This window comes from Cervus elaphus, chromosome 9, assembly GCF_910594005.1.
Source record: "Cervus elaphus chromosome 9, mCerEla1.1, whole genome shotgun sequence".
Taxonomy (NCBI): domain Eukaryota; kingdom Metazoa; phylum Chordata; class Mammalia; order Artiodactyla; family Cervidae; genus Cervus; species Cervus elaphus.
This window is the reverse complement of record NC_057823.1, coordinates 5,591,829-5,618,549: the sequence shown is the minus strand read 5'-3', so window position 1 is coordinate 5,618,549 and position 26,721 is coordinate 5,591,829. Positions and strand designations below refer to the sequence as shown.

The 26,721-nt window shown below is 41.0% G+C and overlaps 1 protein-coding gene and 1 pseudogene across 9 annotated transcripts; both read right to left on the bottom strand.

The window, feature by feature from the left end:
- Positions 1–1,053: 1,053 nt before the first annotated feature.
- On the bottom strand, positions 1,054–10,433 carry HNRNPH1 (heterogeneous nuclear ribonucleoprotein H1). 9 transcript variants are annotated; one of them, XM_043910716.1, is made up of 14 exons: positions 10,044–10,128; positions 9,430–9,585; positions 7,984–8,139; positions 7,631–7,774; positions 6,030–6,168; positions 4,908–5,086; positions 4,757–4,828; positions 4,567–4,700; positions 4,285–4,420; positions 3,838–3,897; positions 3,686–3,745; positions 2,901–2,993; positions 2,400–2,449; positions 1,722–1,809 (listed from the first exon to the last, which is right to left on the bottom strand). In XM_043910716.1, exons 2-13 carry the CDS (start codon positions 9,524–9,526, stop codon positions 2,400–2,402), a joined length of 1,320 nt encoding a protein of 439 aa, XP_043766651.1. In that variant the 5' UTR covers positions 9,527–9,585; positions 10,044–10,128; the 3' UTR covers positions 1,722–1,809. The 9 variants fall into 9 exon arrangements, with proteins under 9 accessions (XP_043766646.1, XP_043766645.1, XP_043766644.1 ...); XM_043910715.1 differs by having other exon boundaries at positions 1,724–1,809; positions 3,656–3,745; XM_043910711.1 differs by lacking the exons at positions 2,400–2,449; positions 10,044–10,128 and adding an exon at positions 10,376–10,433 and having other exon boundaries at positions 1,054–1,809; positions 3,656–3,745; positions 9,430–9,558.
- A 901-nt stretch (positions 10,434–11,334) lies between these two features.
- LOC122699314 lies at positions 11,335–20,342 on the bottom strand (annotated as a pseudogene).
- Between the last annotated feature and the right edge of the window lie 6,379 nt (positions 20,343–26,721).

Here is a 26,721-nt window from a genome sequence, read left to right as displayed (position 1 = left end):
CTCAAGGGCATTACTAGGTTTAGAACACCAATGCTCTAACAGTGCATCCCCAGAAAATTCTCTGAGCCTGCAGAAGACAATTTATATAACATTAGAATACTTCTGTATCCCCAACCCAACTGAAGGTATGCACCCAGTTTTCAGAGCATGTGGAAGGGCAAGAGGATCTGCAGAGTCCTTCAATGTATCTTCGTGTAGTGCTGCCAACTGCAATCTTTAAGAAGTGCTATCATTCTAAGCAGTTTTTCTACATTCACTAATCACACCTTCAGCACTGTCAGCAAGAAAAAAAATGGCTTTGAACAGCACAAGCCTACGTTCACAGCTCCAATTCTGAATTCTAACCTCAATGCAGCAAACTTAATTTCTATTAGAGGGATGATGAATGAGTGGAAATTCCCAAATTACCAGTGCTAAGTGTCTAAAGGTAATTCTAGAACTATACCTGTATTGCTTATTACTTTCCTAGCAAATGCCATTGAGTTTTACCTAGATTTTCAATTAGAGTTAAACTAATCATTTGTTTGTTCTCAGAAGTACCTGATAGTTTTATACTTTATAAAGTAATTTTGCTCCTAAGCAGACTTGACCTTGAGGAGTGAGGCAAAAATAAAAGACTGAATCTCATTTCAAAGTCCTCTATGAGCTAGCTCCTTCTAGAAGGTACCTCATAGAAGCAAAATTCAAAAGATGCCACAAGAGTGCCTCTGGCACTTCCTCAGCCATGCTCAAAACGCTTCCACAGACATGCAGAGCATAACCGAGGACACTTCTGCCTCCCCCTTGGCCTTGTGCAAGTGCTTAGCAAGTCAAAGGCAATTCAGATCACATCCTGTGCAGCCGGGCCAAACACAGACCTTCCACGGGCCCCCAAAGCTTAATTTACCTTCAGTTGTACTGGAAGGAGAAGTCTGAAGATATCTACACAACATCCACAACTGCCAAGCCTGTCTGCCACAGCCAGAGATGCGGGTCACTGTTCACCTACGCCCCAGGCAGCAATAAAGCACCAAGAAACAGTCCACATGACACTGAAGCACAGACCAGACAAAGTGCAGTTTCTAAAAGGAAGATTTATTCGACAAGTTTCACTTAGCGCAATACACCTAAAAGGAAAATCACAATACAATGAAAAATTTAACTCAAGGCCTCAGAATTTCATACAAACACCAAGACCAAAATCCTAAAGTATTGGTATTGCGTGTCAAATTTCCCCCATTAACTTAAAAAAAAAAGCTTAAACTTACGTGCCATAGAGGTTATTAAATGAAACTAGAATTAACAAACATGCCAAATGTTTCACTTTTAATTGTAGACACAGCTCCTATATTGAGTTTTACAAAAAAGCATGTCTTTCAACATGCATCCAGACAGTGTTCAATGTAATGTGATGTAAGAGCAACATTTAACATAATTCAACTGCTTTAACCTAAATACACTTACTGCTTAAGTACATCCTACAATAGAACTAACTTGAGAAAAGCTGAAAATTATTTAACAGTAATAGTTTACCCAACCTAGTTGTTACATCCTAGATGAATGTGTGTTCAAAAATACTGAACCTTAAGTCTTTAAAACAATCCTGATTTCCACTTAGAGTAAGCATAAATCACAAGCTTGTATTGCAAAACTGTTAAAACTTAAGTTTTTCTTTTAAAAAACGTTGACCAAGGTCAGCGATCAGGACCGATCACATTCCCCATCCACCACTCATACTGGACATGCCAGACACCCCTCCCATTCCGTTCACGCCCACAGACGTTCGGCTCCCGCTACTGTAGTAGCTGCTGTTCACTGCTGCTTGGCCGCCTGCAGAGAGATCAGTGTGACAAGTCAGGGCAAGTATCAGATTAGCAGTCAACTAAAATACAGCATTCCAAAAAAGTTTAAAAAGTATACGAGTACAAAGGGCTGCTGTCCAAGTGGCGAGAAGCATGTTTGGGAAAAGGGACTCCCGACTCCAAACAAGTCTCAATAAACCCCTTTTCTCTGCAGTACCAACTTGCCAGACTCGTGTGCTACCATTTACTTGGATGCTTCAGGATCAACGTTGAAAAAAGTTTAAAGGAAAACTAGTGTTTTTCAAAAATTGCAAAATTACTTCATGTTGTTTTTAAAGCTAAACAAAGCATTTTAAAAAAAATTTACCGTAAACATTCACAATGTGTCCATCGAATGGCATGTATGAATAGGGAGCACAGGGGCAATCTCTTGCTTTTCCTATTCATGGTGGGCAGGAAGTGAGACAACAAAGTTGGACTAAAGGCAACTCACTGTGCCCAAGATGGCAGCCTCCATGGAGTTAAATAAGAGCCATTGACTGCTATAGAAAGTGTTATTACAACATATCAATATTTGCTATTGGGAATTTAAATTATATTTTTTGAGAAAATATTTACCTATGCAATGTTTGATTGAAAATCACTGGAGTTTTCCTGTAAAACTTGGTCTGCAAAAGGATTTTGTAGGGTAAGACTATAATACCAAAATCACCATTCTTTAGACCAACTGAAAAAATTAATTAATAAAACCAATCCTAGGTTAACTGACTAGTAAATACGGTCTTGAACCCAACCACCATTCTAAATTCTCCCTCCATCTAACATGGATTTACTGCTAACAAAAAGACAGAAAAAGAGAACGACTTTAATGTTTTAACAAACGGAGGCAGATGTTTTCTGGCTCGACATTATTCAAAGTTGCAATATTGACTATTTTGAATTCATAGAATACTTCCCCCTCCCAATGATTGATTCTGAAAATTAAGCTATTTGAATATTTATATTAGGATCAAGAACATATATTTAATAACCCAATTTTACCAAAAAAAGAGCCTGAACATTCCCAACTAAAGAAACCTGCCTGAAGCTTATTCTAAGTATATTAAAAAAAACACTTACCATATCCACTCATGCTGCTCTGGCCACCATAGCCGCCTCCATAACCACCACTCAGCTGCTGGCTGGCCGGGCCACCATAACTGGACTGGTTTGCTGTTAAGTTAAGAGAACATTAGAACTTTGTTTCTTATGTAATGTGGTACCTGGTGGTACCCGGCTTGTAATTCTAAATCTATTATTTTCCAGTCTTGATCTTAACATCACTAGAACCCGCTGTACCACCTTCTGTCTATTATCTATGATCAGACTACCTTTCTGTCCATCATATGAGCTAGTCAAACACTTAAAAACCACAAGGCCAAAAGTATACACATCAGCAGGACTGAATCCACGTTTCCTTAAGTAGAGGCATTTTGACAACACCTTATGAAACTGCTTAATTGGATTTAATGGGATTTTCCCCCATGATTTCATATATTAAGGGTGTTTCAATACACAGGTATCACTGAACACCTAATTATGCCCAACAATTTATTTTGATCCTGTGTTTTGCTAAATATTTTAGGCTTATACTTTATACTTAAACAATTCAACTAGTTTCTTTCTACAGTCCCCTCCCCCAAAAGTACTTCAACCAACTTATCTATTCTAAGCATTTTATGTAACTCACAAACATTTAATGCATACTATTCAAATCAAAACTTTTCTTTGCCTAAATTTTGCTAAACCCCTTATATATAAATTAACTTAACTTATATAAATTGACTTATATAAATATAAATGTTTTGGTTTTTAAAAAAACTAACGATATTTACACAAGCCCATGCCTCCCATCATTTGGCTACCATAAGCACCACCGCTTGCTCCTGCTGTAGAATTCAAGAAGAGTTCTACATATCTGTGTTCTGAAATGAGAGAAAAGGCATACAAGGTTAGCTTAAAAAAAAGACACTAAAGTGATATTTACACAAACCCATGCCTCCTAGCATTTGGCTACCGTAAGCACCACCGCTTGCTCCTGCTGTAGAATTCAAGAAGAGTTCTACATATCTGTGTTCTGAAATGAGAAAAAAACAGTTTGAAAATGTTTGTTGGTGAAAGAAAGATAAGCTCTTTTAAATTCTTTTAAGTTGATCTGTGAACTTATTACTTTTTGTAAAAAAAAAATTCTAGCTGCTTGTTCTCAGGTGATTTACTTCATGCAGGTTTTTTAAAAAGCAGTCAAGCATTCATCTATACCACTTAAGTCTGTCAATCAAGCATATACCTTAAGTCAGTGTTCTTATCAAAGTCGTTTTAGTCATACCACCCAAGAACTTTTTAAAGATCCACAGAACCCTATCCCTGGATTAAAAAATTTTCACATCCTCAGTATTCCTCTGTTATAATCATTAGTCACACAACTATCTGTAAAGAGACCCCAAAATCCTTAAATTGCACTTACGCATATTTGCTTTGTCTTTTGACATAGCTGCCACAGCATCTTCATGAGTTGCAAACTCGACATCTGCTTCACCAGTTACTCTGCCATCAGGACCAATTTCAATATGTACTCTCACAGGGTTGAGTGGTGAAAAAAACTAAATACAAGGTATTTCAAAGAATCAAAATCAAACCTTGTTAAAAGAAACAAAATTTTAACATGCTGCTTCACTTAAGTAGAATAACAACCATGTTTTTACTGCTGTACTGAAATAGACAATTTATCAATCTATCCTCCACTTACATTATAAATGTCATTCTCAGTAGCTCTGTAAGGTAATCCCCGCATGTGTACACAGTGTCCTGTTGTGCTCTGGAAAGTAGAGCCACCATCCCCGTATCTGTGATCTGACATTCCTGAAAAACAGTAATTGAGGTCTAGATGAACAAGAGTGTAAGTATCCCTCAGAAGAGAAATTCAATTCTTACCTTACCTCTTCCAAATCTATCTGACCCAAATCCATAGCCATCATTATAGCCATTATAATCATCATAGCCTCCATAACCTGAAAGACAAAAAGTACTATCACTACATGAAAACACTCATAAAGAACAGACCTCCTGACACTTGCACAGTCCACATACCTCCACCATAAGCACCACGCCTCATCCTTTCAAAGCCAGCTCCTCTTCCAATGCTGTTATACCCTCTGCCAGCCCCAGGTCTGTCATAGGGACCTGGTCGCTGCATGGCCATAAGTTTTCGTGGTGGATCATAGTGAGTTCTAACTTCAGCTCGACTGCTCTTAAAGATTTCGATATACCTAAAGCATTGTTCATGAGGAAGGGGGGTGGGGAAGGGAGAGAAAACATTAGTTCATTTCATACAGGTATTTAGTTACACAAGAAAACAATGAAGTCATAGCCATGAAACTGACTAATATTTAAAGCCAGATTTCTTATATTTGCATAGGCAATGACCAGAAATTCACTCAATTTTAAGATTTAATGTAAACTTTATGAGAAAAATGTCCTCCTCTGAGGCAGAGTGCCCAACCTTAGGGGTAGAGAGGAGCACTGTAAATGTCTTAGGAGGGAAAGAATTCCACTCAACTTTCAACATTTCATGTCTTAAATCCATTGGCATCATGTATAGCAAGTGGGCTAAAAAGCCAGCCTCCACCAACAGTCTAGCCCACACTACACATCTCTTTCCGCCAATAAATTCCCCAGCCTATGCTTTTAGTAGGAATCAGCATAGGTAAGCGCATGCTTCAATGAAAAATAGTCACAAGCAAAGAGAATAAAACCTTTTGTGACAATTTCTTGAAAGCTATGCTTATTAATACATATGCAGAATATTTATACAGCAAGAAAGTTTGTTGCATTTCAACTTTAAAAACAAGATCAGAAAGTATCACATTTTCTTATGGTAATATTAATTTACTAGGTGGGTGTTATTACAGCTAAAGCCAGGTTTGCATTAACATTTTTAAAACCATAGTCTCTCAACTCCACTGACTAGGGTTAATTAGGAATCTTACAAAATTGTGAAGTAGATCAAATTAACTGGGGACAATTTTTAAATCTAAAATTTAATCTCAAAGTACTATCGGACTTTGACACTGGACAAGTTTGAAAATTGTGGCAAAATATCAAATAGACTATGAAATCAGATTTTCTTCCCTTGATTCTAAGCAGAGAGAATATGGATTTAATTGTTTACCATAAGAAAAGTGACAAATCCAACCAACCATCCATCCCCACCTGTGCCCTATTCTTTCCTTGTGTTTCTTTAGAGCCTTTTCAGCTATTTCCTGTGAAGCAAACTGCACGAAGGCCTCCCCCGTACTCCTCCCCTGGAAGTCCACCGGCAATGTTATCCCATTTGGCACGATTTCCAACCCTTCAACCCAAGGACAAATAACCCCAGTAGGGGGGCAATATTAACATCACAAGCCCAGAAATGATTCTTCTTATAGCTTTAAATAAACCAGAATTTTAACTTTAGGTGAATGGTATGCTTTCAACAAGTACTCTTTAAAAAAGCATTGCAGTAATATGAAGTTCCATTATTACAAACTATAACTCAATTCTTAACACATCCCATGACATGGTATACAAGAAAAAACTCTGAACACAGGATGCATTAAGAATTCAACAATTAAGAACACTTATTTATCTATGCAACTTAATGTTGAATTACACAAGAATTATACACATTTTCAAGCATTAAATACAATAGTTTTGCTAAATTCAAAGATACACCTTTTACCTCATTTCATATTTTTCAATGTTTTAAAGTTAGTGGAACTTCAATTTTAAAAAATTACATATTTAAACATTTTATATACAGATTGAAACATTGCTTAGTCATACAATTGACAAACATACAATCTAAGCTTTCAACAAACAACTGATCTAACACAGCACAATCATGCACTCTTATTCTCTAACAGTAGTATGATTCACTTCTGGAAATTCCGTCTATGAAAAATCCTTTCCGTGGATACATTCCCAAGCTTACAAAAAGGACTTAAAGCACTTTCCTAGAAGATATGAAATTATGTTCATATTTAACGATGTTGACAGATAGCATTCAATTCTCACCAATTTAGACAAAAACAGTAAAAATAGACTTGATTTCAAAAATTCTGGCAAAACATTAGGACTTGATACATATCTAATAGTCAAAATTTTAATACATACTACACTAAACCATGAAAGGATTTGTTAATTCCAATTTATAACATCATGAATATTAAGCAACAATATTTAAAATATACGCTCTAACATTCTGCTAAACATTCAAATACTTTAGGCCCAAAACAATTTCAAAACACTTTCTGTACTTCAGATACTAAAACTACATTCAACCTACACTTCCTCTCAGTAAGTTTAATTCCCTGGCTAAAACCAATTATTTCCCTATGTTTTTTTCTTGCATAAACAGAATGAGATCATTAGAGACATTTCTGGCCCCAGTACCTACTGTGTCTTACAATATAGACACCTGCCATAAATTACAACAGCCTAACATACTATTCTAATGTTAAGGGATCTTACCTTTAACTTGAAGTATTTTGCTGAACAGCAATGTGAGAAAGTAGTTAAGTTGTTGAGGACAATCCTCAAAGATCTACTCTGAACTACAATACTAAATATAAGCAAAGTTAGCATTTTGGAAATAATTAATCCACCTTTAAGATGGGCTTAAATTATTTGAAGGTCTCCAGGAAGAAGAAAACATCTGCATATACTCACAACCTATTTAAATATCTAAGCTTCTCAACTTTTAAGTCTATTCAATCACATGTTGCCAGCTGCTAGCCAGAACTCACTGCTCAACAACAAACACGACTACATACCTGAGAAGAACTGAACAATTTCTTCCTTGCTACATCCAAAGGGGAGTCCTCTAAGCCGTACAAAGCCATCATTGGCCGTGTCAGGACTATTTGGACCAGTATGCTTCAACACCCAATCCATTTCAACGTTGTTTGACTTGAATACTGAAAGAGGTGCTTAGAATTAGTCAACTTCGGAAACTTATAGAACAACGTTCAGACTTCCTGGGTCTTTAGATAATCTAGGAAGAGCTGCCATAAACTCTTAGATGACCATTTCCATGCGGTCAAATACCTAAAATTCAGAAGGGGTAAGATAGATTTCTATTTGTTTAATGTTTTATTTACTGTTACTAGGGCAATGTAAATCAAACCTTCAACATATCTGTGTCCCATAGTTTCTCTGTCTTTTTTCAGGGCCAATTTGACTTCATCTTCTGATTCAAGTTCAACAAAAGCCTCGCCACTCGGTCTGCCTTCTCTGGTGTAGATGAAACGAATACCTTGAGCCCCATTTTGAATTTTGCAGTCTGGAAAGAAAACAACCGTTAATACAGAATTTAAAACTAAAAACCACCTCTGGGTGATACAGATGAAATGCCTATACATACCCCCACTACAAAGCAAATCATTTGCAAAACCTAGAATGAGCAACATTATTACTAACTCCTAAGGTGTCTTAGTAATTAAGCAGTTTTCCTCTCATGACCAAACTTTCTTATTACCCTAAATGCATTCCCAATCCATCAAGAAAATCCAATATTCAAAGCCGTTTCTTACCGAACTTATTTCCAACTCATTACTCAAGTGTGTCCATTAAACATACTTTTAATAATAACTCCTCAGCACATTTTTCAATCTGGACTTTGTGATTTTATGGTCTTTTCTGAATACACTTGATTTGGACTTTTGATTCGAGGTATTTGATAGTTTTACCTTACTAGAAGCAACATCACAGTTTCTTGCTCAAATCCGAACTGCAGGGCCAATACTCACCTGAAAGGGGATCAATGTTACCAAGCTAAAATGCTCCAAACGCACAGCTGAAGCCAAACCCAGTCTTGCTCACTGCAAGGTGGCTTCCAATGTACTTGCTTCTTGTTTTACAGGTCGTTTTCCGTTACATACACTAAATTCAGATAGTAAGTCAATACTACAAATATCCTTCCAACCTGTAAATTTCTTCCAAATATTATCTTTCAGTCTAATCTTACACTAATAATGAGAACAAGGACATTTGGCAGACATTCAAGGAAACCTACATACTGGAAAAAAGCTACACAGGCAAGAAAACTTTCCTGGGTTTCAGTGCCCTCAACTGTAAAGTGAGCCGACCACGAACTCTTCAATTACCAAATCCTGATTAGGAAAAACTGTCTTAAATTCAGAGCGATATTTTCTCTTTCCGAAACAGAATGCCCCTTTTCAAATCAATAACCAAATTTGAAAAGTGTTAGCAGTTTAAATTTGTAAGGTATTTGCTCAGCTGCTCGGCAAATTTTTCCAAGATTCCGGGGAAAATCCGGTCTATCCCCATTTATCCTTTCTAAGAAAAGACATCCACAGAAAAATACTTTAAAAAGATAAACAAAAATTCCGCCAGAGGCCGCATTCCCCCTAGGAGCGCCGGGCGGGTGGGGCTTTCGCAATTTCCATTGCGTAACCGCAGCCGGCTGGGCGCGCTGGACAACGGGAACAGTTGCCGCCCGCGCCCCACTAGGGGGCGCCACGGGCTCGGCCCCGCCGTTGTCGCCGTCGCCTCCTCGCTCGCCCGTCCTGCGGCCTCGGGTGCTTAACTCCAGCCTCTGTTTCAGACTCACCAGAAAAAAACCGCTGCACTTCGTCTGCAGAGCAAGACCAAGGCAAGCCCCGGACCTTCACCACGAACCCCTCACCGCCTTCGGTGCCCAACATCATCGTCTCTTAGTGGGTGCTGGCGTCGAATCAGACTGCAAGACGGGGGATGGCAGTCAGACCTGGAGAAACGTTAAAATGAAACTGCCCTCCGCTCTCGAGACGGCCCGACTGCCCGCGGAGCCTCAGGATGGGTCAAGCCCGTGAGGACGTTCCGACCCTGGCGAATGTAACAACGAGTGCCCCACTTGCCAGCAGCCGGACGCCCGAAGCCGCTCTGCGCACCAGTTATCGTGGCCTCAAGCCGAGGGGGAACCCGGCCTAGCGCCAGCGTGGAGGCTAGGAAATGGCGGCGGTCGCTTCCGCTCCGCCTCCTCCGACATCTCACACAATAGAGTCGGCGCGGCCTGTAGGCCTCAGCGGCCTGCCGCAACTCGGCGAACCATTCCTGGCTCCTAACGGCAGCCTGCACCTTGCCAAAGACCCTCACGCTCTACACAGACCTAGGGGCAAGCAATCCTCGCAAAACTGACAGCCTCGGGCGACGCTGGGTGGTAAACAGCGAACAACAAATACTCACCTGCTCACACAACTTCGGCGCGGCAGAGACGAAATGGCTAGTGGGCGCCTGCGCAACCTAAATAAGGCCCTTTGAACAAGCTCTGCGCACGCGCACCCAGGTGCCCGCACCGCCCTCTTGCGTCACACAGAGCTCGGACGCATGCGTAGTTTTACGAGCCGGCCCACTCCAGCCAGCTAATTATTATTCGCATGCGTATTTGGTTCAGCCCCGCCCACCTCCTTAAACACACTGGGCTGTTTTGCGCCTGCGCCTTACCGCGATTAGCGAGCCTTAGCGGTTTAGTTTAGTTTCTCGCGCGTGCGTTTTCCTTCAAACTGCTCTCTACTTACCCGTCAGAAGGGGGAGGGGAATGGCGGCGGCCAGTTCTTTATAGGAACTGTGTAACAGTTTCGGGCTCTGGGTTGTGATGAGGCGTCCCTAGCGTGTTAGCCACAGTCCTTGACCGACCTGGAGGTACAGAGGCTCCCCGTCCTCGCGCCGCCAGTACTCCTCCCTAGATTCAGTCCGTGCCCAACCGGGCGCTGCGGAACGGCATATTTATGCGCCCGAAGCCACCTCCGCGGTGCCCGGAGCGCATCCGAGGCCTCATTGCCCCTTACCTGCCGCTGTTGGGCCTGGGGCTTGGACCCACGCGGGGTCTCCGTGCCCGTGCCTCAGTCCCGTACCCTACTTTTGCCCTAACGAACTCCCACCCTGCGACCCCCGCTTCCTCGCCTGGGGTCAGCCGGCGGGGCGCTCGCACGAGAGTGGGGCGCCTCGTGAGCGCAGGCTGAGCCGCCGATGCGAGCCCGACTTCCCTCTCTCGAGCAGGTTCCCGCTTAATTCTCCCAAAGCTAAGCAGATAACCGTTATGGCTTCCCCCGAGGTGGGTCACCCCGTGTGCTCATATGACACTAGTGATGTTCGAGACTAGTGATAATTCCTGATTTCCTGCAGCACTGCAGAAACGGACCATTCCTGTTGCCTCCAGTTGTCCTCCCCTTGTCTGATCCCAGTTGTCCTCACAGCACAGGTCTGTCTGAGTACCACCATGGGTAGATACAAGTAAAACATGTTTTCGCCCCTGCAATGGTGTAGAAGCCACATCCAGTTTTTGGGTTTTTGTTTTTTGTTTTTTCTTAAAATCTACTTTTGAGACAGGACAGGAGTCTTACAGATACACATGGAAAAGCCAACCCATGATCACCGTTGAAAGCGAGGACAATGTAGTCAAAAGTTTTTATGCCTGTCAGCTAGCTAATGCTGAAGCTCTGAGTATGACATGCTATAGGGCTCAAAGGAATGGTAATTAGTATTCCTCTACTTCTTCCTCTGCCTCTCCTTCAACAGAATCCACACAACCTCATAATCCTTCTGGAGGGCAGCCATGTCCTCACAGGCCTCAGAAAACTCTCCTTCCTCCATGCCCTCACCCACGTACCAGTGAACCAAGGCATGCTTGGCATGCATCAGGTCAAACTTGTGGTCCAGGCAAGCCCAGGCCTCAGCGATGGCTGTGATGTTGCTCAGCATGCACATAGCTCACTTTTTTTTGGCCAAGTCTCCAACAGGTACCTCAGTGGGAGGCTGGTAATTAATGCTAACCTCTTGAGAAACCTATATGCAGATCAGGAAGCAAAAGTTAGAACTGGACATGGACCAACAGACTGGTTCCAAATTGGGAAAGGAGTACGTCAAGGCTGTATATTGTCACAGAGTACATCATGCACTGTATATGCAGAGTACATCATGAGAAATGCTGGGCGGGAAGAAGCACAAGCTGGAATCAAGATTGCCGGGAGAAATATCAATAACCTCAGATATGCAGATGACACCACCCTTATGGCAGAAAGTGAAGAGGAACTAAAAAACCTCTTGATGAAAGTGAAAGAGGAGAGTGAAAATGTTCGTTTAAAGCTCAACATTCAAAAAAAAAAAAAAAAAGCTCAACATTCAGAAAACTAAGATCATGGCATCTGGTCCCATCACTTCATGGCAAATAGATGGGGAAACAGTGGAAGCAGTGTCAGACTTTATTTTGGGGGGCTCCAAAATCACTGCAGATGGTGATTGCAGCCATGAAATTAAAAGACGCTTACTCCTTGGAAGGAAAGTTATGACCAACCTAGATAGCATAATAAAAAGCAGAGACATTACTTTGCCAACAAAGGTCCATCTGGTCAAGGCTATGGTTTTTCCAGTGGTCATGTATGGATGTGAGAGTTGGACTGTGAAGAAAGCTGAGCACCGAAAAATTGATGCTTTTGAACTGTGGTGTTGGAGAAGACTCTTGAGAGTCCCTTGGACTGCAAGGAGATCCAACCAGTCCATCCTGAAGGAGATCAGTCCTGGGTGTTCATTGGAGGACTGATGCTGACGCTGAAACTCCAATACTTTGGCCACCTCATGTGAAGAGTTGACTCATTGAAAAAGACGCTGATGCTTGGAGGGATTGGGGGCAGGAGGAGAAGGGGACGACAGAAGATGAGATGGCTGGATGGCATCACCGACTCGATGGACATGAGTTTGACTAAGCTCCAGGAGTTTGTGGTGGACAGGGAGGCCTGGCGTGCTACGATTCATGGGGTCACAAAGAGTCGGACACGACTGAGCGACTGAACTAAACTGAACTGGAAGCCAGTGGAACACCAATCCACAAACTGGATGCTATGCTTGGCCTTGATGGTGGCAGTGGCAGCATTGACATCTTTGGGAACAACATCACCACGGTACAACAGGAGGAGCAAGCCATGTATTTACCATGGCGAGGGTTGTATTTCACCATCTGGTTGGCTGGCTCAAAGCAAGCATTGGTGCTCTCTGCTACAGAAAGCTGTTTATGGTAGGCTTTCTCAGCAGAGATGACAGGGGATGACAGAGATGACAGATGTGGCCCGAGGGAAGTGGATGTGGGGATACGGCACCAGGTTGGTCTGAAACTCTGTCTGATCCACATTCAGGATTCCATCAAACCTCAGGGAAGCAGTGATGGAGGACACTATCTGGCTAAGAAGGAGGTTAAGATTCATGTAGGTTGGGCACTCAATATCAAGATTTCTATGACAGATGTCATGGATGGCCTGATTGTCTACCATGAAGGCACAATCAGAGTGCCCCAGGATGGTGTTGGTGGTGAGGATGGAGTTGTAGGGCTCAATTGCTGCTGTGGAAACCTGGGGGGCTGGGTAAATGGAGAACTCCAGCTTGGACTTCTTGCCATGATCCACAGAGAGACGTTCCATCAGCAGGGAGGTGAGCCCAGAACCCGTCCCCCCACCAAAGCTGTGGAAAACCGAGAGGCCCTGAAGACCTGTGCACTGGTCAGCCAGTTTCCAAATTCAGCCCAAGACAAGGTCAGTGATTTCCTTGCCAATGGTGTCATAACCTCGGGTATAGCTATTGGCAGCATCTTCTCTGCCAGTGATGGGTTGCTCAGGGTGGAAGAGCTGGCGGTAGGTGCCAGTGCGAACCTCATCAATGACTCTGGGTTCCAAGTCTACAAACACTGCTCTGGGCACGTGCTTGCCAGCACCTGTCTCGCTGAAGAAGGTGTTGAACCATCTTGTCACTTGGCATCTGGCCATCAGGCTGGATGCCGTGTTCCAGGCAGTAGAGCTCCCAGCAGGTAGTGTGGATCTGGACACCAGCCTGGCCAACGCGGATGGAGATGCACTCACATGAGGGATACAGATCAGCAGGCAACAGAAGTAGACACCGGTCCTGGTCACCGTCCCCAACAAGCTAAGAGTCAAAGTAAGTTACACACTCCATTATCCAGTTTTAATGGGTTTGAGAAAACTGGAGAGGAAATGGAATACAGGAAGAAGATAATCCAAGATAAGGTCACAGTGGTAGGCAAGGCCCAATCCTGAAACCATTTAGGCCTTGGCAATGGTCATAACTCCAAACACAGAAGGCTTTGGCAGGTCTTCAGCAGGGTACAATAGGACTTGTTTGAAAAGGAAAATTATTGCTGGGTGTGAAGAGGACTCAGATGGGACAAGCATGGTGAATGATGCTGCTTGCCCTCAATTGCAAACAGAGCTAGAGGAGAATAGAGGGTGTTTTGGCTGAAGTCACCAAGATGTGGTATTCCACGCACATTGGACTGGTACACTGGAGAGCTACTGGCAATATATATTCAAAGTCTTTTAAAAATACACATCTTTGGGAGGGGGTTTGGGGGAGAATGGATACACATATGGCTGAGTCCCTCCACTCTTCACCTGAAACTACCACACATTGTTAATCGGCTATACCCTAATACAAAATAAAAAGTTTAAAGTTTGAAAAAAAAAATACACCCCATTTGACTCATACATTCCATTTCCACTTTTTGCACAGTTTTATATTTACAAGAATGTTCATCACAGCATAAAATAGGTAAATTTTAGAAGCAAACTAAATGTCAAATGGTGTATTGGTACAACTTTATCATGCGTCGCCACCAGGGGCAAAATTGGTTCTTGAGTGTGAGGAGGAGAGAATATGACTAAGCTATTACAATGGTTTTTGGCCACAGTATCTAAACAAGAGGTACAGTGTACCTATGCTATTAATATTTCACGTCAGGGAGAAAAAAATGTTGAGAAAAACTGATCTGTGTAATAGAATACTTTGCAGTTATTAAAAATGGTGACTAAAAGTATGTTTTTGGAAAGACATTTACAATATTTGTTGAATGGAAAAAACCAGTGAAACATTATTATGCATTATTAAGACTTCTCGGGTGGCTCAGAGGGTAAAGTGTCTGCCTACAGTGCGGGGGACCCAGGTTTGATCTCTGGGTCGGGAAGATGCTCTGGAGAAGGAAATGGCAACCCACTCCAGTACTCTTGCCTGGAAAATCCCATGGATGAAGGAGCATGGTAGGCTACCGTCCGTGGGGTCGCAAAGAGTTGGACACGACTGAGCAACTTTACTTATGAAGCAATAATACAGTATGGCTCAACATCCTGGAAATATAATTATGCACATGCATAGGAAAGAAACTATACATATATGGAAAAGATATAATCCAAGATGTTTACAGGGACTTTAGGTAAAAGGAGCATGGGTAAGTTTTTTCTTCTTCTCCTGTGTATTTTCTCTCTCTCTCTCTTTCTTTTTTCTTTTTTTTTTTTTGGCCATGTACAGAGCTGCGCACAAACTCTTAGCTCCCCAGCCAGGGATTGGGCCCGTGCACCCTGCAGTGGGAGTGGGGATTCTTAACCCCTGGACCTCCAGGGAAGTTCCTCTTCTCTGCTTTTCAGTTGTCAATACTAAACACATTACTTGTAGCTTTAAAACTTGACCATTTTCTGAGTGGTAAGGATTGAGAACGTTAGGATGTGTTTCCTCCCATCCTCCTAATACCATAGCATTAACTGCTTCAGAACGTGATGGGGACCAGGCAACCCCACTTTGAAGCTGGAAACTGTAAAGATAGGGACTGTGGTTCAGTTGTGAGTACCTAGGCACAGAGTCTCAAGCCCACCCCGACCCGGTGCAGCGTGGCTCGACCCTTTCGTCGGCATAATCATAGTTGTCTTAAATAAGAGCTCTTCCAACACCTGGTGCGGGCTTTGAAACCATCTCAACCACTCTGTATATTCTGATACATTTGCTTTTTCTACATGCGACAGAAAAACAAAGGGGTCCCCAACAGCCAGCCCCCACAGGGAGGCCCAGCTGCCTGGCCAAGGAGAGGGGCTGGTGCTCCTGATGGAGTCAAGTCAGCTTCTGGGGCCACCTGGAAAGGGGATCCTAACACCCTGTCTTCAGTTCACTCAGCATGTCTCCTTTGGGCAGAATGTGACTGCCATTGGTTTTGAACCTTCAAGGTATTGGCCCTGAATACTGAGAATATTCTGATTACTGAATACTGAATATTGAAGCTTCCCACAGCTTCAGCCAGGACACTCACTGTGGTTGAATCCTTCAGCCATGAATTCAAAATGTACTGATGACTAGTGTCTTTGTTGTTATTGTTTAGTCTCTCAGTCGTGTCTGACTCTTTGTGACCCCATAGACTATAGCCCACCAGGCTCCTCTGTCCTTGGAATTCTCCAGGCAAGGATACTGAGTGGGTTGCCATTTTCTATTCCAGGGGATCTTCCCTAGTCCAGGGATCAAACTTGTCTCCTGCAAGTCCCCTGCATTGCAGGCAGATTCTTTACTGAGCTGAGCCCAACTAATAACATTACTTACCTTTTAAAATGTTTTATTATAATAAAATATACATAACATGAAAGTTACCATTTTAAATGTACAATTCAGAGGTATTCAGTACATTTACAATGTTGTGCAAGTATTTCCACTCTCTATCTGTAGAACTTTTTCATCTTCTCCATTGAAATTCTGTACCATTTACATGCTTAACTCCTCAGCCCTTGGTAACCTCTGTTCTACTATCTATCTCCAGGAATTTGCCTTTTACAGTACCTGACATAAGTGGAATCATTCAGTAATTGTCCTTTTGAGTATGGTTTATTTCACTTAACACTGTTTTCAAGGCCTATCCATGTCCTCAAGAGTTTTCTTCCTTTTAAAGCTGAATAACATTCTGTTGTGTATATATATTATATACATATATATATATACTACATTTTGCTTATCCATTAATTCACTCAAGTGTTGGTTCCACCTTTTAGCTATTGTAAATAGTGCTACTTTGAACTTTGATGTGCAACTATCTTTTTGATTTTCTGCTTTCTATTCTTTCAGTCTGTATGGAAAACAGTTGGGCAGTTCTTCAAAAAGTTAAGCATAAAATTACCATTTGAAAAAAAAATTACCATATGATTCAGCAATTCCATTCCTAGATTGAACTATTTGACATCCCTCTCAGCAATACATGGGGCTTCGAAGTCTCTCTTTATTCTCACCAACACTTGTTGTTTTCTGGGTTTATTTTTGTTTTTTGACAATAACTGTCCTAAAGAGTGTGAAGTAGTATTTCACTGTGGTTTCGATTTGCATTTCCCTAATGTTTAGAGACATTGAGCATTTTTTTCATGTGCTTATTGGCCATTTGTATATCTCCTTTGGAGAAATGTCTATTCATGTCCTTTGTCCATGTTTGAATTGGGTTGTTTGGTTTTTCTGTTGTTGAGTTTTAAGGGTTCTTTATATATTCTGGATATTAATCCCCTGTCAGATAATGATTTGCAAATATTTTCTCTCATTCTCTGGTTTGCCCCTTACATTTTTGAGTCTTTTTAATTTCATCCTCCCTTTGAAAGGTTCCTTCACCCACTGCTTCCTAGCTTTCACACATGGATTCTGTTCATGAGTTTGTTCACCCAGCGAATGGTGAGCCCTAGAGCCGTGATCCCAGGAGGCAACATCCCTGCCCTGAGAGCGACCTGTCTAGAGGGGCAGATGAGCAAAAATTAATAAACATGCAATTCAGTCCATGACTATAGACTGTGCCAAGTACTATGTATCATGGCAAGAGCCCCTCATGTAATTTGAGGGGTAAGGAAGTTGCTGAGAAAGTGGCACTCAAACTGGGATTTGACAGGTGGACCAGGCCTGGTTAGAAGAGGGTGATTTGGCAGAGGGAAGACTTTGAGGGTGGGAGACTCCAAAGCAGGAGTGGCAGCCCCAAGGCCAGATGAGCAGGGAGGGGTTCCTTCTACTTCAGAGGGAAACCGCTGAAGGCTCTAGGTGTACGGTGACACAGTCCAATTTATACACTTCCAAGACAGTCTTACTCCTATGCTAAGAACAATTTTATAAGGAGTCCTCCTTCCTCCCCTACCTCACCCGACATTCACCACATCCTGCCTTATGTCCATAGGCATCACTTTGTTCATCTGATGTCCCCTAGCCATCTGATGAATACAACTGATCTCCCTGGCTATACTCTTGGCCTTTGTCTGGTCACTCTCACCACAGTAAGAGTGATTTTTTTTTTCTCCCTGCCAATATTTTTCTGAGATACAATTTACATGCCATACCATTTTTTAAAAATTTTTGGCTGCACTGAGTCTTCATTGCTTCCCACAGGCTTTGTCTAGTTGTAGCATGCAAGGGTGACTGTCCAGTTGCAATGTGGTGGCTTCTCTTGTTGCAAAGCAAGGGTTCGTGGGCTTCAGTAGTTCTGGCGCGCGGGCTTAGTTGTCCTGCGGCATGTGGAATCCTCCCAAACCAGGGATCAAACCCATGTTCCCTGCATTGGCAGGCAGACTCCCAACTACTGGATCACCTGGGAGGTCCACAATTTTTTTTTTAAATATATTCACAGAGTTGTCCAACCGTGACATTCTAAGTTTAGAACATTTTCATCACCCCATAAAGAAACACCATGCCCATTATCCAGAGTCACCTTTCAAAACTGCAAATCATATCCCATAACTCCCCTGCTTTATATCCTCCATGGCTCCCACTGCACTTAAGTTAAGAGGACCATTTCTTTGCCATGGTCCTCAGTGTCCTGCATGGTGCGATGCCATGTACCTCTCCATCACCCCATTACTTTTCTACCACTTTTTCTACACCCCAGCTACACTGACCTCCTTTCTGCTCTTTTCTACCCACAGGCCTTTGCAAATGGTATTTCCTTTGCCTGGAGCACTCTCCCCAAATGCTCATCCTCACTAACTCCTTCTTCAGGCTTTTCTCTATCAAATTCCTCTATTCATTTCCTTCATAGTGTTTCTGCACTCTGTGATTATCTTATTTATTTATGTAACTACTTTTTATTGCCTGTTCCCTACACTAGAATGTTGGTTCCATTGCTAACACCAGATGGAGTGCCTGGAATGTACTAGGCATGAACACATAATTGTTGGCTGAGAGATGAATTAAGGAAAGGAGGGAGAAGGACATGTGAAGGTCAGTACACTGAGGTAGATGAAGGTGGGGAACACTGGAGGTAGACGGAAGGAGCAAGTCAGTAGGTCCATTTTGAACATGTTAAATTTGAAATGCCTCCAAGATATCCAAGTGGAGATGTCCTGGCTTAGCTGACATTTTACGAGTTTAAAGCTAAAAAGAGCAATCTAGATGGGATATAAAATGTGGACATAACAGGATACAGATGATATTTTCTTAGGAATAAATTAAGGGGCTTACCTTTGAGAAGTGGCTCTTGGGGATTCCATCTCCAGGTATCACACACATTGCAGATTGGGAGTCTGTGTCAATGAAAGAATGAGTGAATCAGTAGGAGAAAACAGCAAAAGAGGCTGAAAGGGAGTCGCCAGAAAGATGGGCAAAGCCTGGGAAGCATTAGGGTAACAGAAACAAAGAACAGGGTTTCTGGTGAAACAGTTTGGTCAACAGCATAAAATTATGGTGAGAGGATTCAGAAGATACAGGAAACAAAGCCCCAAAATATATGTCTCTGATGCCTTTGCAACAGGAGTTTAGGTTGAGCAGAAAGACTGGAAGCCAGACTAGAAACGCAGAGAAGATTAAGGGAGGGCATATGCAATATCAGCCTTCTTAGAATCAAATGTAATAAACATATGTTGATGTAGGCCACTGAATTTGTGGTAATTTGTTACAGCAGTATCAGAAAATTAATACAAGGTTTATTCCAGGAATCAAATTAAGAACAAAAATCATATGATTACATATATCCATAAACAATAAATAGGATTGATGGATAGATCTCTATCCCTAATAAAATCATAAATAGGAATAGAAGTAAAATACTTAAATACCAAAAAGACTTTTTACCAAAACTCAAAAGCATAAAGCAAAGTAAATATAATTAGCAAAGTTGTTTCCACTAAAATTCAGATCAAGACAAGTACGCCCACTACTTCTTAAAATTGTGTTGGAGGGTCTAGCTAGACCATGCAATTAGAGCTGGTTTAAATGATCTCGGAGTCCAATTGGAGGGCTTCCCTGGTGGTTCAGTGGTAAAGACTCCACCTACCAGGATAAGAGGTTCCATCCTTGGTCCAGGAGGATCGCACGTGTCGCAGATCGACTAAGCCTGTGCAGCATGACTGTGGAGTCTGTGCCCTGGAGCAACTACTGAGGCCCACGCGCCTGGAGTCCGTGCTGCACATCGAGGCCACGACACTGCAAGCAAGGCAGATCCTGCCCCAGAAGAGAGAAAGCCCTCGCACAGGAACAGAGACCTAGAACAGCCAAAAATAAGTAAATAATAAAGTCCAACAGGAAGAACCAGTGCCTGCGTAGATCCCAGAACACTGTGAATAGGAGAATGGGAGTGGAGTAGAACTGGCCACGAAAAGGACAAGAAGAATTCAGAAATAGCCGCAGATAGATTTTGGAAATTAATACGTGGCTAAGACGGCATTACTGTTGAGTGGAAAGATGATTAATCTGATAAATGATGTTGACATTATCGGCCATGATTACGGGGAAAGAAATAAAAGCCAGGCTGGGCTGTAACCCAGCAGTTCTCAACTAGGGGGGATCTTTACCCCCAAAGGACATTTGGCAATGTCTGGTGACATTTTGGTTGTCACACCTGGGGCCTGCTATTGGCATGTAGTGAGTAAATGCCAGGGATGCTGCTAAATAGCCTGCAACGCACAGGACAGCCACAACAAACAGTTACCCAACTCCAAATGTCAGCAGTGCTGTGGTTTAGAAAACTGGCTCTGAAATAACACAAAACACCAAAATACTTTTCTGATGTATTAAAGGTTTCATAATAAATATTTAAATATAAAACAAGATAGCAGGGGGGAAAAAAAGAGAATATATAACTTTGGGGTGGAAAGTCCTCCCAAAGTCTGGAAACCAAGAAGTCTCTCTCTTCTTATATATAAGGTTTTTTTGGACTGCACATAAATTTTGAGTTTTTCTAGTAGAAAGTAAAATATATAAGCAAATGAGAAAATAGTTATAAAATTTGTGAAAGACAAAAAGTCAAAAGCCCAATATGTTGTTATACTACAATTTTTAACAGATCAAATAAAAAAAACAGGATATGTAAATATTTTATGAATAGGGGTTTATGAACTTTACTCATAAAGTTTGTGAATAGGGGTTCAACCTAACAAGTAGAGAAATGCAAAGTAAAGCAGCAACAGGATTGGCTAAAATTAAAGAGCAATTTGTGTCCACAATCCCTTATTTATTCCCAATCCAAAATTCATAAAATCCTGGAAACCTGAAAAATGTTTTGGCTTTGTCAAATTTGAGGCCAGTTCATTAAACAGCAAGACTTAACCTGAGCTACTATGAGGCTCTTTGCAGTCTTGACGTAACTTGTTTGGTGAGAATATTTCTTATATCCTGCTACAGAACCATTAATTAATGTGTTTGATTAGGAGATGCTACCTCAGAGCCTGCTGGGAGTGTCATAGAACTTTCTAAAATCCAGAAAATTCTGTATTCTGAAACATAAGGATTTTGAATAAGAGTTTATAGATCTGTAATTTCCAGAGCTGACAAGGATGCAGTTAGTGAGAGAAGTATATATTGACTGATTTTCAAGTATTAAAACAACATTGCATCCCTGAGATAATCCTACTTGGTCATAAATGTATTATATTTTATGGAATGTAGGTTTGATTTGCTAATGTTTTATAAGGATATTTAAGTCTCTATTCATGAGGGCTATTGGTCTGCAATTTTCTTTTTGTAATGACTTCATAGGTAATGCTGGCCTCAGAACAGGTTTCTTTAGAGTTCCTCATTCCTTTGTTTTCTGCAAGTGTTTGTATGAGATTGTTGTTTGTTTCTACTTTAATAAAATTGACCAGTGAAATCATCTGAGCCTGGATTTTTCTTTGGGAGAATGTTTGGATTACAAAATCAATTTCTTAACCTGTGTTTTTGTTGTTTTGGTTTTTTTTTGGTGGGGGGGAAGCCTGACGGCAAATACCTCCCCACCCCACCACTGTCTCCACAGTCAGAACTTTGTTGCGTTCTCAGCCCCAACCAACCAAGGGCAGGGAGGTGGTTCTGCTGTGATTACCTTAAACAAGTCATGATTTATCCCTGAATCAGGATAAGGGGCACCTTCTCCAAAGATGGAACACAAACAGTCACAATTCTGTAGGCAAAGAAGCAGAGAATGGAGATAATACAGGCAACCCAGTGTCTGCTACAGAATAAGAAGGAGGAAAGAAAGAAAAATGGAAAGACTGAGGAATTGTCCCCTCAAAGACTAAATCCAGAAAGACTGTCACCATTAAAGAGCAGGTTAGCTTGGTTCAGTAGAAATGGGGCTCAGAACAGGATACGCTTGAATTTGAGGATACTTTGACCTGTCATCCATTGTTCAAGAAGGAATTCTAGATTCTCAGGGCTCACAGTCTCAAGGGTAATAATCTGTGTGCTTGCTTGTTTGTACTGTTTTGTCTCAGAAAGGATTTCATTTCTGTTCAGTTCAGTCACTTAGTCGTGTCTGACTCTACGACCCCATGGACTGCAGCATGCCAGCATGACAGGGATCCATCATCAACTCCCAGTGTTTGCTCAAAATGTCCATCGAGTCAGTGATGCCATCCAACCATCTCATCCTCTGTCGTCCCCTTCTCCTCCTGCCTTCAATTTTTCCCAGTGTTAGGGTCTTTTCCAACGAGTTACTTCTTCACATCATGTGGCCAAAGTATTGGAACTTAAGAAAGGATTTAGCATCCATTAGTCAAGATGTGCTACATTATCCTGCAATAACAACCCAAAATCTCAACACAGAAAAGTTGATTTCTCATTGTTTTTTTTTTTTTTTCCCAGTGGGTTTTGTCATACATTGATTTGAATCAGCCATAGATTTACACTTATTCCCCATCCCGATCCCCCCTCCCACCTCCCTCTCCACCCGATTCCTCTGGGTCTTCCCAGTGTACCAGGCCCGAGCACTTGTCTCATGCATCCCACCTGGGCTGGTGATCTGTTTCACCATAGATAGTATACATGCTGTTCTTTTGAAACATCCCACCCTCACCTTCTCCCACAGAGTTCAAAAGTATGTTCTGTATTTCTGTGTCTCTTTTTCTGTTTTGCATATAGGGTTATCGTTACCATCTTTCTAAATTCCATATATATGTGTTAGTATGCTGTAATGTTCTTTATCTTTCTGGCTTACTTCACTCTGTATAAGGGGCTCCAGTTTCATCCATCTCATTAGGACTGGTTCAAATGAATTCTTTTTGACGGCTGAGTAAAATTCCATGGTGTATATGTACCACAGCTTCCTTATCCATTCATCTGCTGATGGGCATCTAGGTTGCTTCCATGTCCTGGCTATTATAAACAGTGCTGTGATGAACATTGGGGTGCACGTGTCTCTTTCAGATCTGGTTTCCTCAGTGTGTATGCCCAGAAGTGGGATTGCTGGGTCATATGGCAGTTCTATTTCCAGTTTTTTAAGGAATCTCCACACTGTTTTCCATAGTGGCTGTACTAGTTTGCATTCCCACCAACAGTGTAAGAGGGTTCCCTTTTCTCCACACCCTCTCCAGCATTTATTGCTTGTAGACTTTTGGATAGCAGCCATCCTGACTGGTGTGTAATGGTACCTCATTGTGGTTTTGATTTGCATTTCTCTAATAATGAGTGATGTTGAGCACCTTTTCATGTGTTTGTTAGCCATCTGTATGTCTTCTTTGGAGAAATGTCTGTTTAGTTCTCTGGCCCATTTTTTGATTGGGTCATTTATTTTTCTGGAATTGAGCTGCAGGAGTTGCTTGTATATTTTTGAGATTAATCCTTTGTCTGTTTCTTCATTTGCTATTATTTTCTCCCAATCTGACGGCTGTCTTTTCACCTTACTTATAGTTTCCTTTGTAGTGCAAAAGCTTTTAAGTTTCATTAGATCCCATTTGTTTAGTTTTGCTTTTATTTCCAATATTCTGGGAGGTGAGTCATAGAGGATCTTGCTGTGATTTATGTCGGAGAGTGTTTTGCCTATGTTCTCCTCTAGGAGTTTTATAGTTTCTGGTCTTACATTTAGATCTTTAATCCATTTTGAGTTTATTTTTGTGTATGGTGTTAGAAAGTGTTCTAGTTTCATTTTTTTGCAAGTGGTTGACCAGTTTTCCCAGCACCACTTGTTAAAGAGGTTGTCTTTTTTCCATTGTATATCCTTGCCTCCTTTGTCAAAGATAAGGTGTCCATAGGTTCGTGGATTTATCTCTGGGCTTTCTATTCTGTTCCATTGGTCTATATTTCTGTCTTTGTGCCAGTACCACACTGTCTTGATGACTGTGGCTTTGTAGTAGAGTCTGAAGTCAGGCAGGTTGATTCCTCCAGTTCCATTCTTCTTTCTCAAGATTACTTTGGCTATTCGAGGTTTTTTGTATTTCCATACAAATTGTGAAATTCTTTGGTCTAGTTCTGTGAAAAATACCGTTGGTAGCTTGATAGGGATTGCATTGAATCTATAGATTGCTTTGGGTAGAATAGCCATTTTGACAATATTGATTCTTCCAATCCATGAACACGGTATGTTTCTCCATCTGTTTGTGTCCTCTTTGATTTCTTTCATCAGTGTTTTCTAGTTTTCTATGTATAGGTCTTTTGTTTCTTTAGGTAGATGTGCTCCTAAGTATTTTATTCTTTTTGTTGCAATGGTGAATGGTATTGTTTCCTTAATTTCTCTTTCTGTTTTTTCATTGTTAGTGTATAGGAATGCAAGGGATTTCTGTGTGTTAATTTTATATCCTGCAACTTTACTATATTCATTGATTAGTTCTAGTAATTTTCTGGTAGAGTCTTTAGGGTTTTCTATGTAGAGGATCATGTCATCTGCAAACAGTGAGAGTTTCACTTCTTCTTTTCCTATCTGGATTCCTTTTACTTCTTTTTCTGCTCTGATTGCTGTGGCCAAAACTTCCAACACTATGTTGAACAGTAGTGGTGAGAGTGGGCACCCTTGTCTTGTTCCTGATTTCAGGGGAAATGCTTTCAATTTTTCACCATTGAGGGTGATGCTTGCTGTGGGTTTGTCATATATAGCTTTTATTATGTTGAGGTATGTTCCTTCTATTCCTGCTTTTTGGAGAGTTTTAATCATAAATGAGTGTTGAATTTTGTCAAAGGCTTTCTCTGCATCTATTGAGATAATCATATGGTTTTTATCTTTCAATTTGTTAATGTGGTGTATTACATTGATTGATTTGCGGATATTGAAGAATCCTTGCATTCCTGGGATAAAGCCCACATGGTCGTGGTGTATGATTTTTTTAATATGTTGTTGGATTCTGTTTGCTAGAATTTTGTTAAGGATTTTTGCATCTATGTTCATCAGTGATATTGGCCTGTAGTTTTCTTTTTTTGTGGCATCTTTGTCAGGTTTTGGAATTAGGGTGATGGTGGCCTCATAGAATGAGTTTGGAAGTTTACCTTCTTCTGCAATTTTCTGGAAGAGTTTGAGTAAGGTAGGTGTTAGCTCTTCTCTAAATTTTTGGTAGAATTCAGCTGTGAAGCCATCTGGTCCTGGGCTTTTGTTTGCTGGAAGATTTTTGATTACAGTTTCGATTTCCTTGCCTGTGATGGGTCTGTTAAGATCTTCTATTTCTTCCTGGTTCAGTTTTGGAAAGTTATACTTTTCTAAGAATTTGTCCATTTCATCCAAGTTGTCCATTTTATTGGCATAGAGCTGCTGGTAGTAGTCTCTTATGATCCTTTGTATTTCAGTGTTGTCTGTTGTGATCTCTCCATTTTCATTTCTAATTTTGTTAATTTGGTTCTTCTCTCTTTGTTTCTTAATGAGTCTTGCTAATGGTTTGTCAATTTTGTTTATTTTTTCAAAAAACCAGCTTTTAGCTTTGTTGATTTCTGCTATGGTCTCTTTAGTTTCTATTGCATTTATTTCTGCCTTAATTTTTAAGATGTCTTTCCTTCTGCTAACCCTGGGGTTCTTCATTTCTTCCTTCTCTAATTGCTTTAGGTGTAGAGTTAGGTTATTTATTTGGCTTTTTTCTTGTTTCTTGATGTAAGCCTGTAATGCTATGAACCTTCCCCTTAGCACTGCTTTTACAGTGTCCCATAGGTTTTGGGTTGTTGTGTTTTCATTTTCATTCATTTCTATACATATTTTGATTTCTTTTTTGATTTCTTCTATGATTTGTTGGTTATTCAGAAGCGTGTTATTTAGCCTCCATGTGTTTGAATTTTTAACAATTTTTTTCCTGTAATTGAGATCTAATCTTACTGCACTGTGGTCAGAAAAGATGACTGGAATGAGTTCAATTTTTTTGAATTTTCCAAGACTAGATTTATGGCCCAGGATGTGATCTATTCTGGAGAAGGTTCCGTGTGCACTTGAGAAAAAGGTGAAGTTGCTTGTTTTGGGGTGAAATGTCCTATAGATATCAATTAGGTCTAGCTGGTCCATTGTGTCATTTAAAGTTTGTGTTTCCTTGTTAATTTTCTGTTTAGTTGATCTATCCATAGTTGTGAGTGGGGTATTAAAGTCTCCCACTATTATTGTGTTACTATTAATTTCCTCTTTCATACTCGTTAGTGTTTGCCGTACATATTGCGGTGCTCCTATGTTGGGTGCATATATATTTATAATTGTTATATCTTCTTCTTGGATTGATCCTTTGATCATTATGTAGTGTCCTTCTTTGTCTCTTTTCACAGCTTTTATTTGAAAGTCTATTTTATCTGATATGAGTATTGCGACTCCTGCTTTCTTTTGGTCTCCATTTGCATGAAATATTTTTTTCCAGCCCTTCACTTTTAGTCTGTATGTGTCTCTTGTTTTGAGGTGGGTCTCTTGTAGACAGCATATATGGGGGTCTTGTTTTTGTATCCATTCAGCCAATCT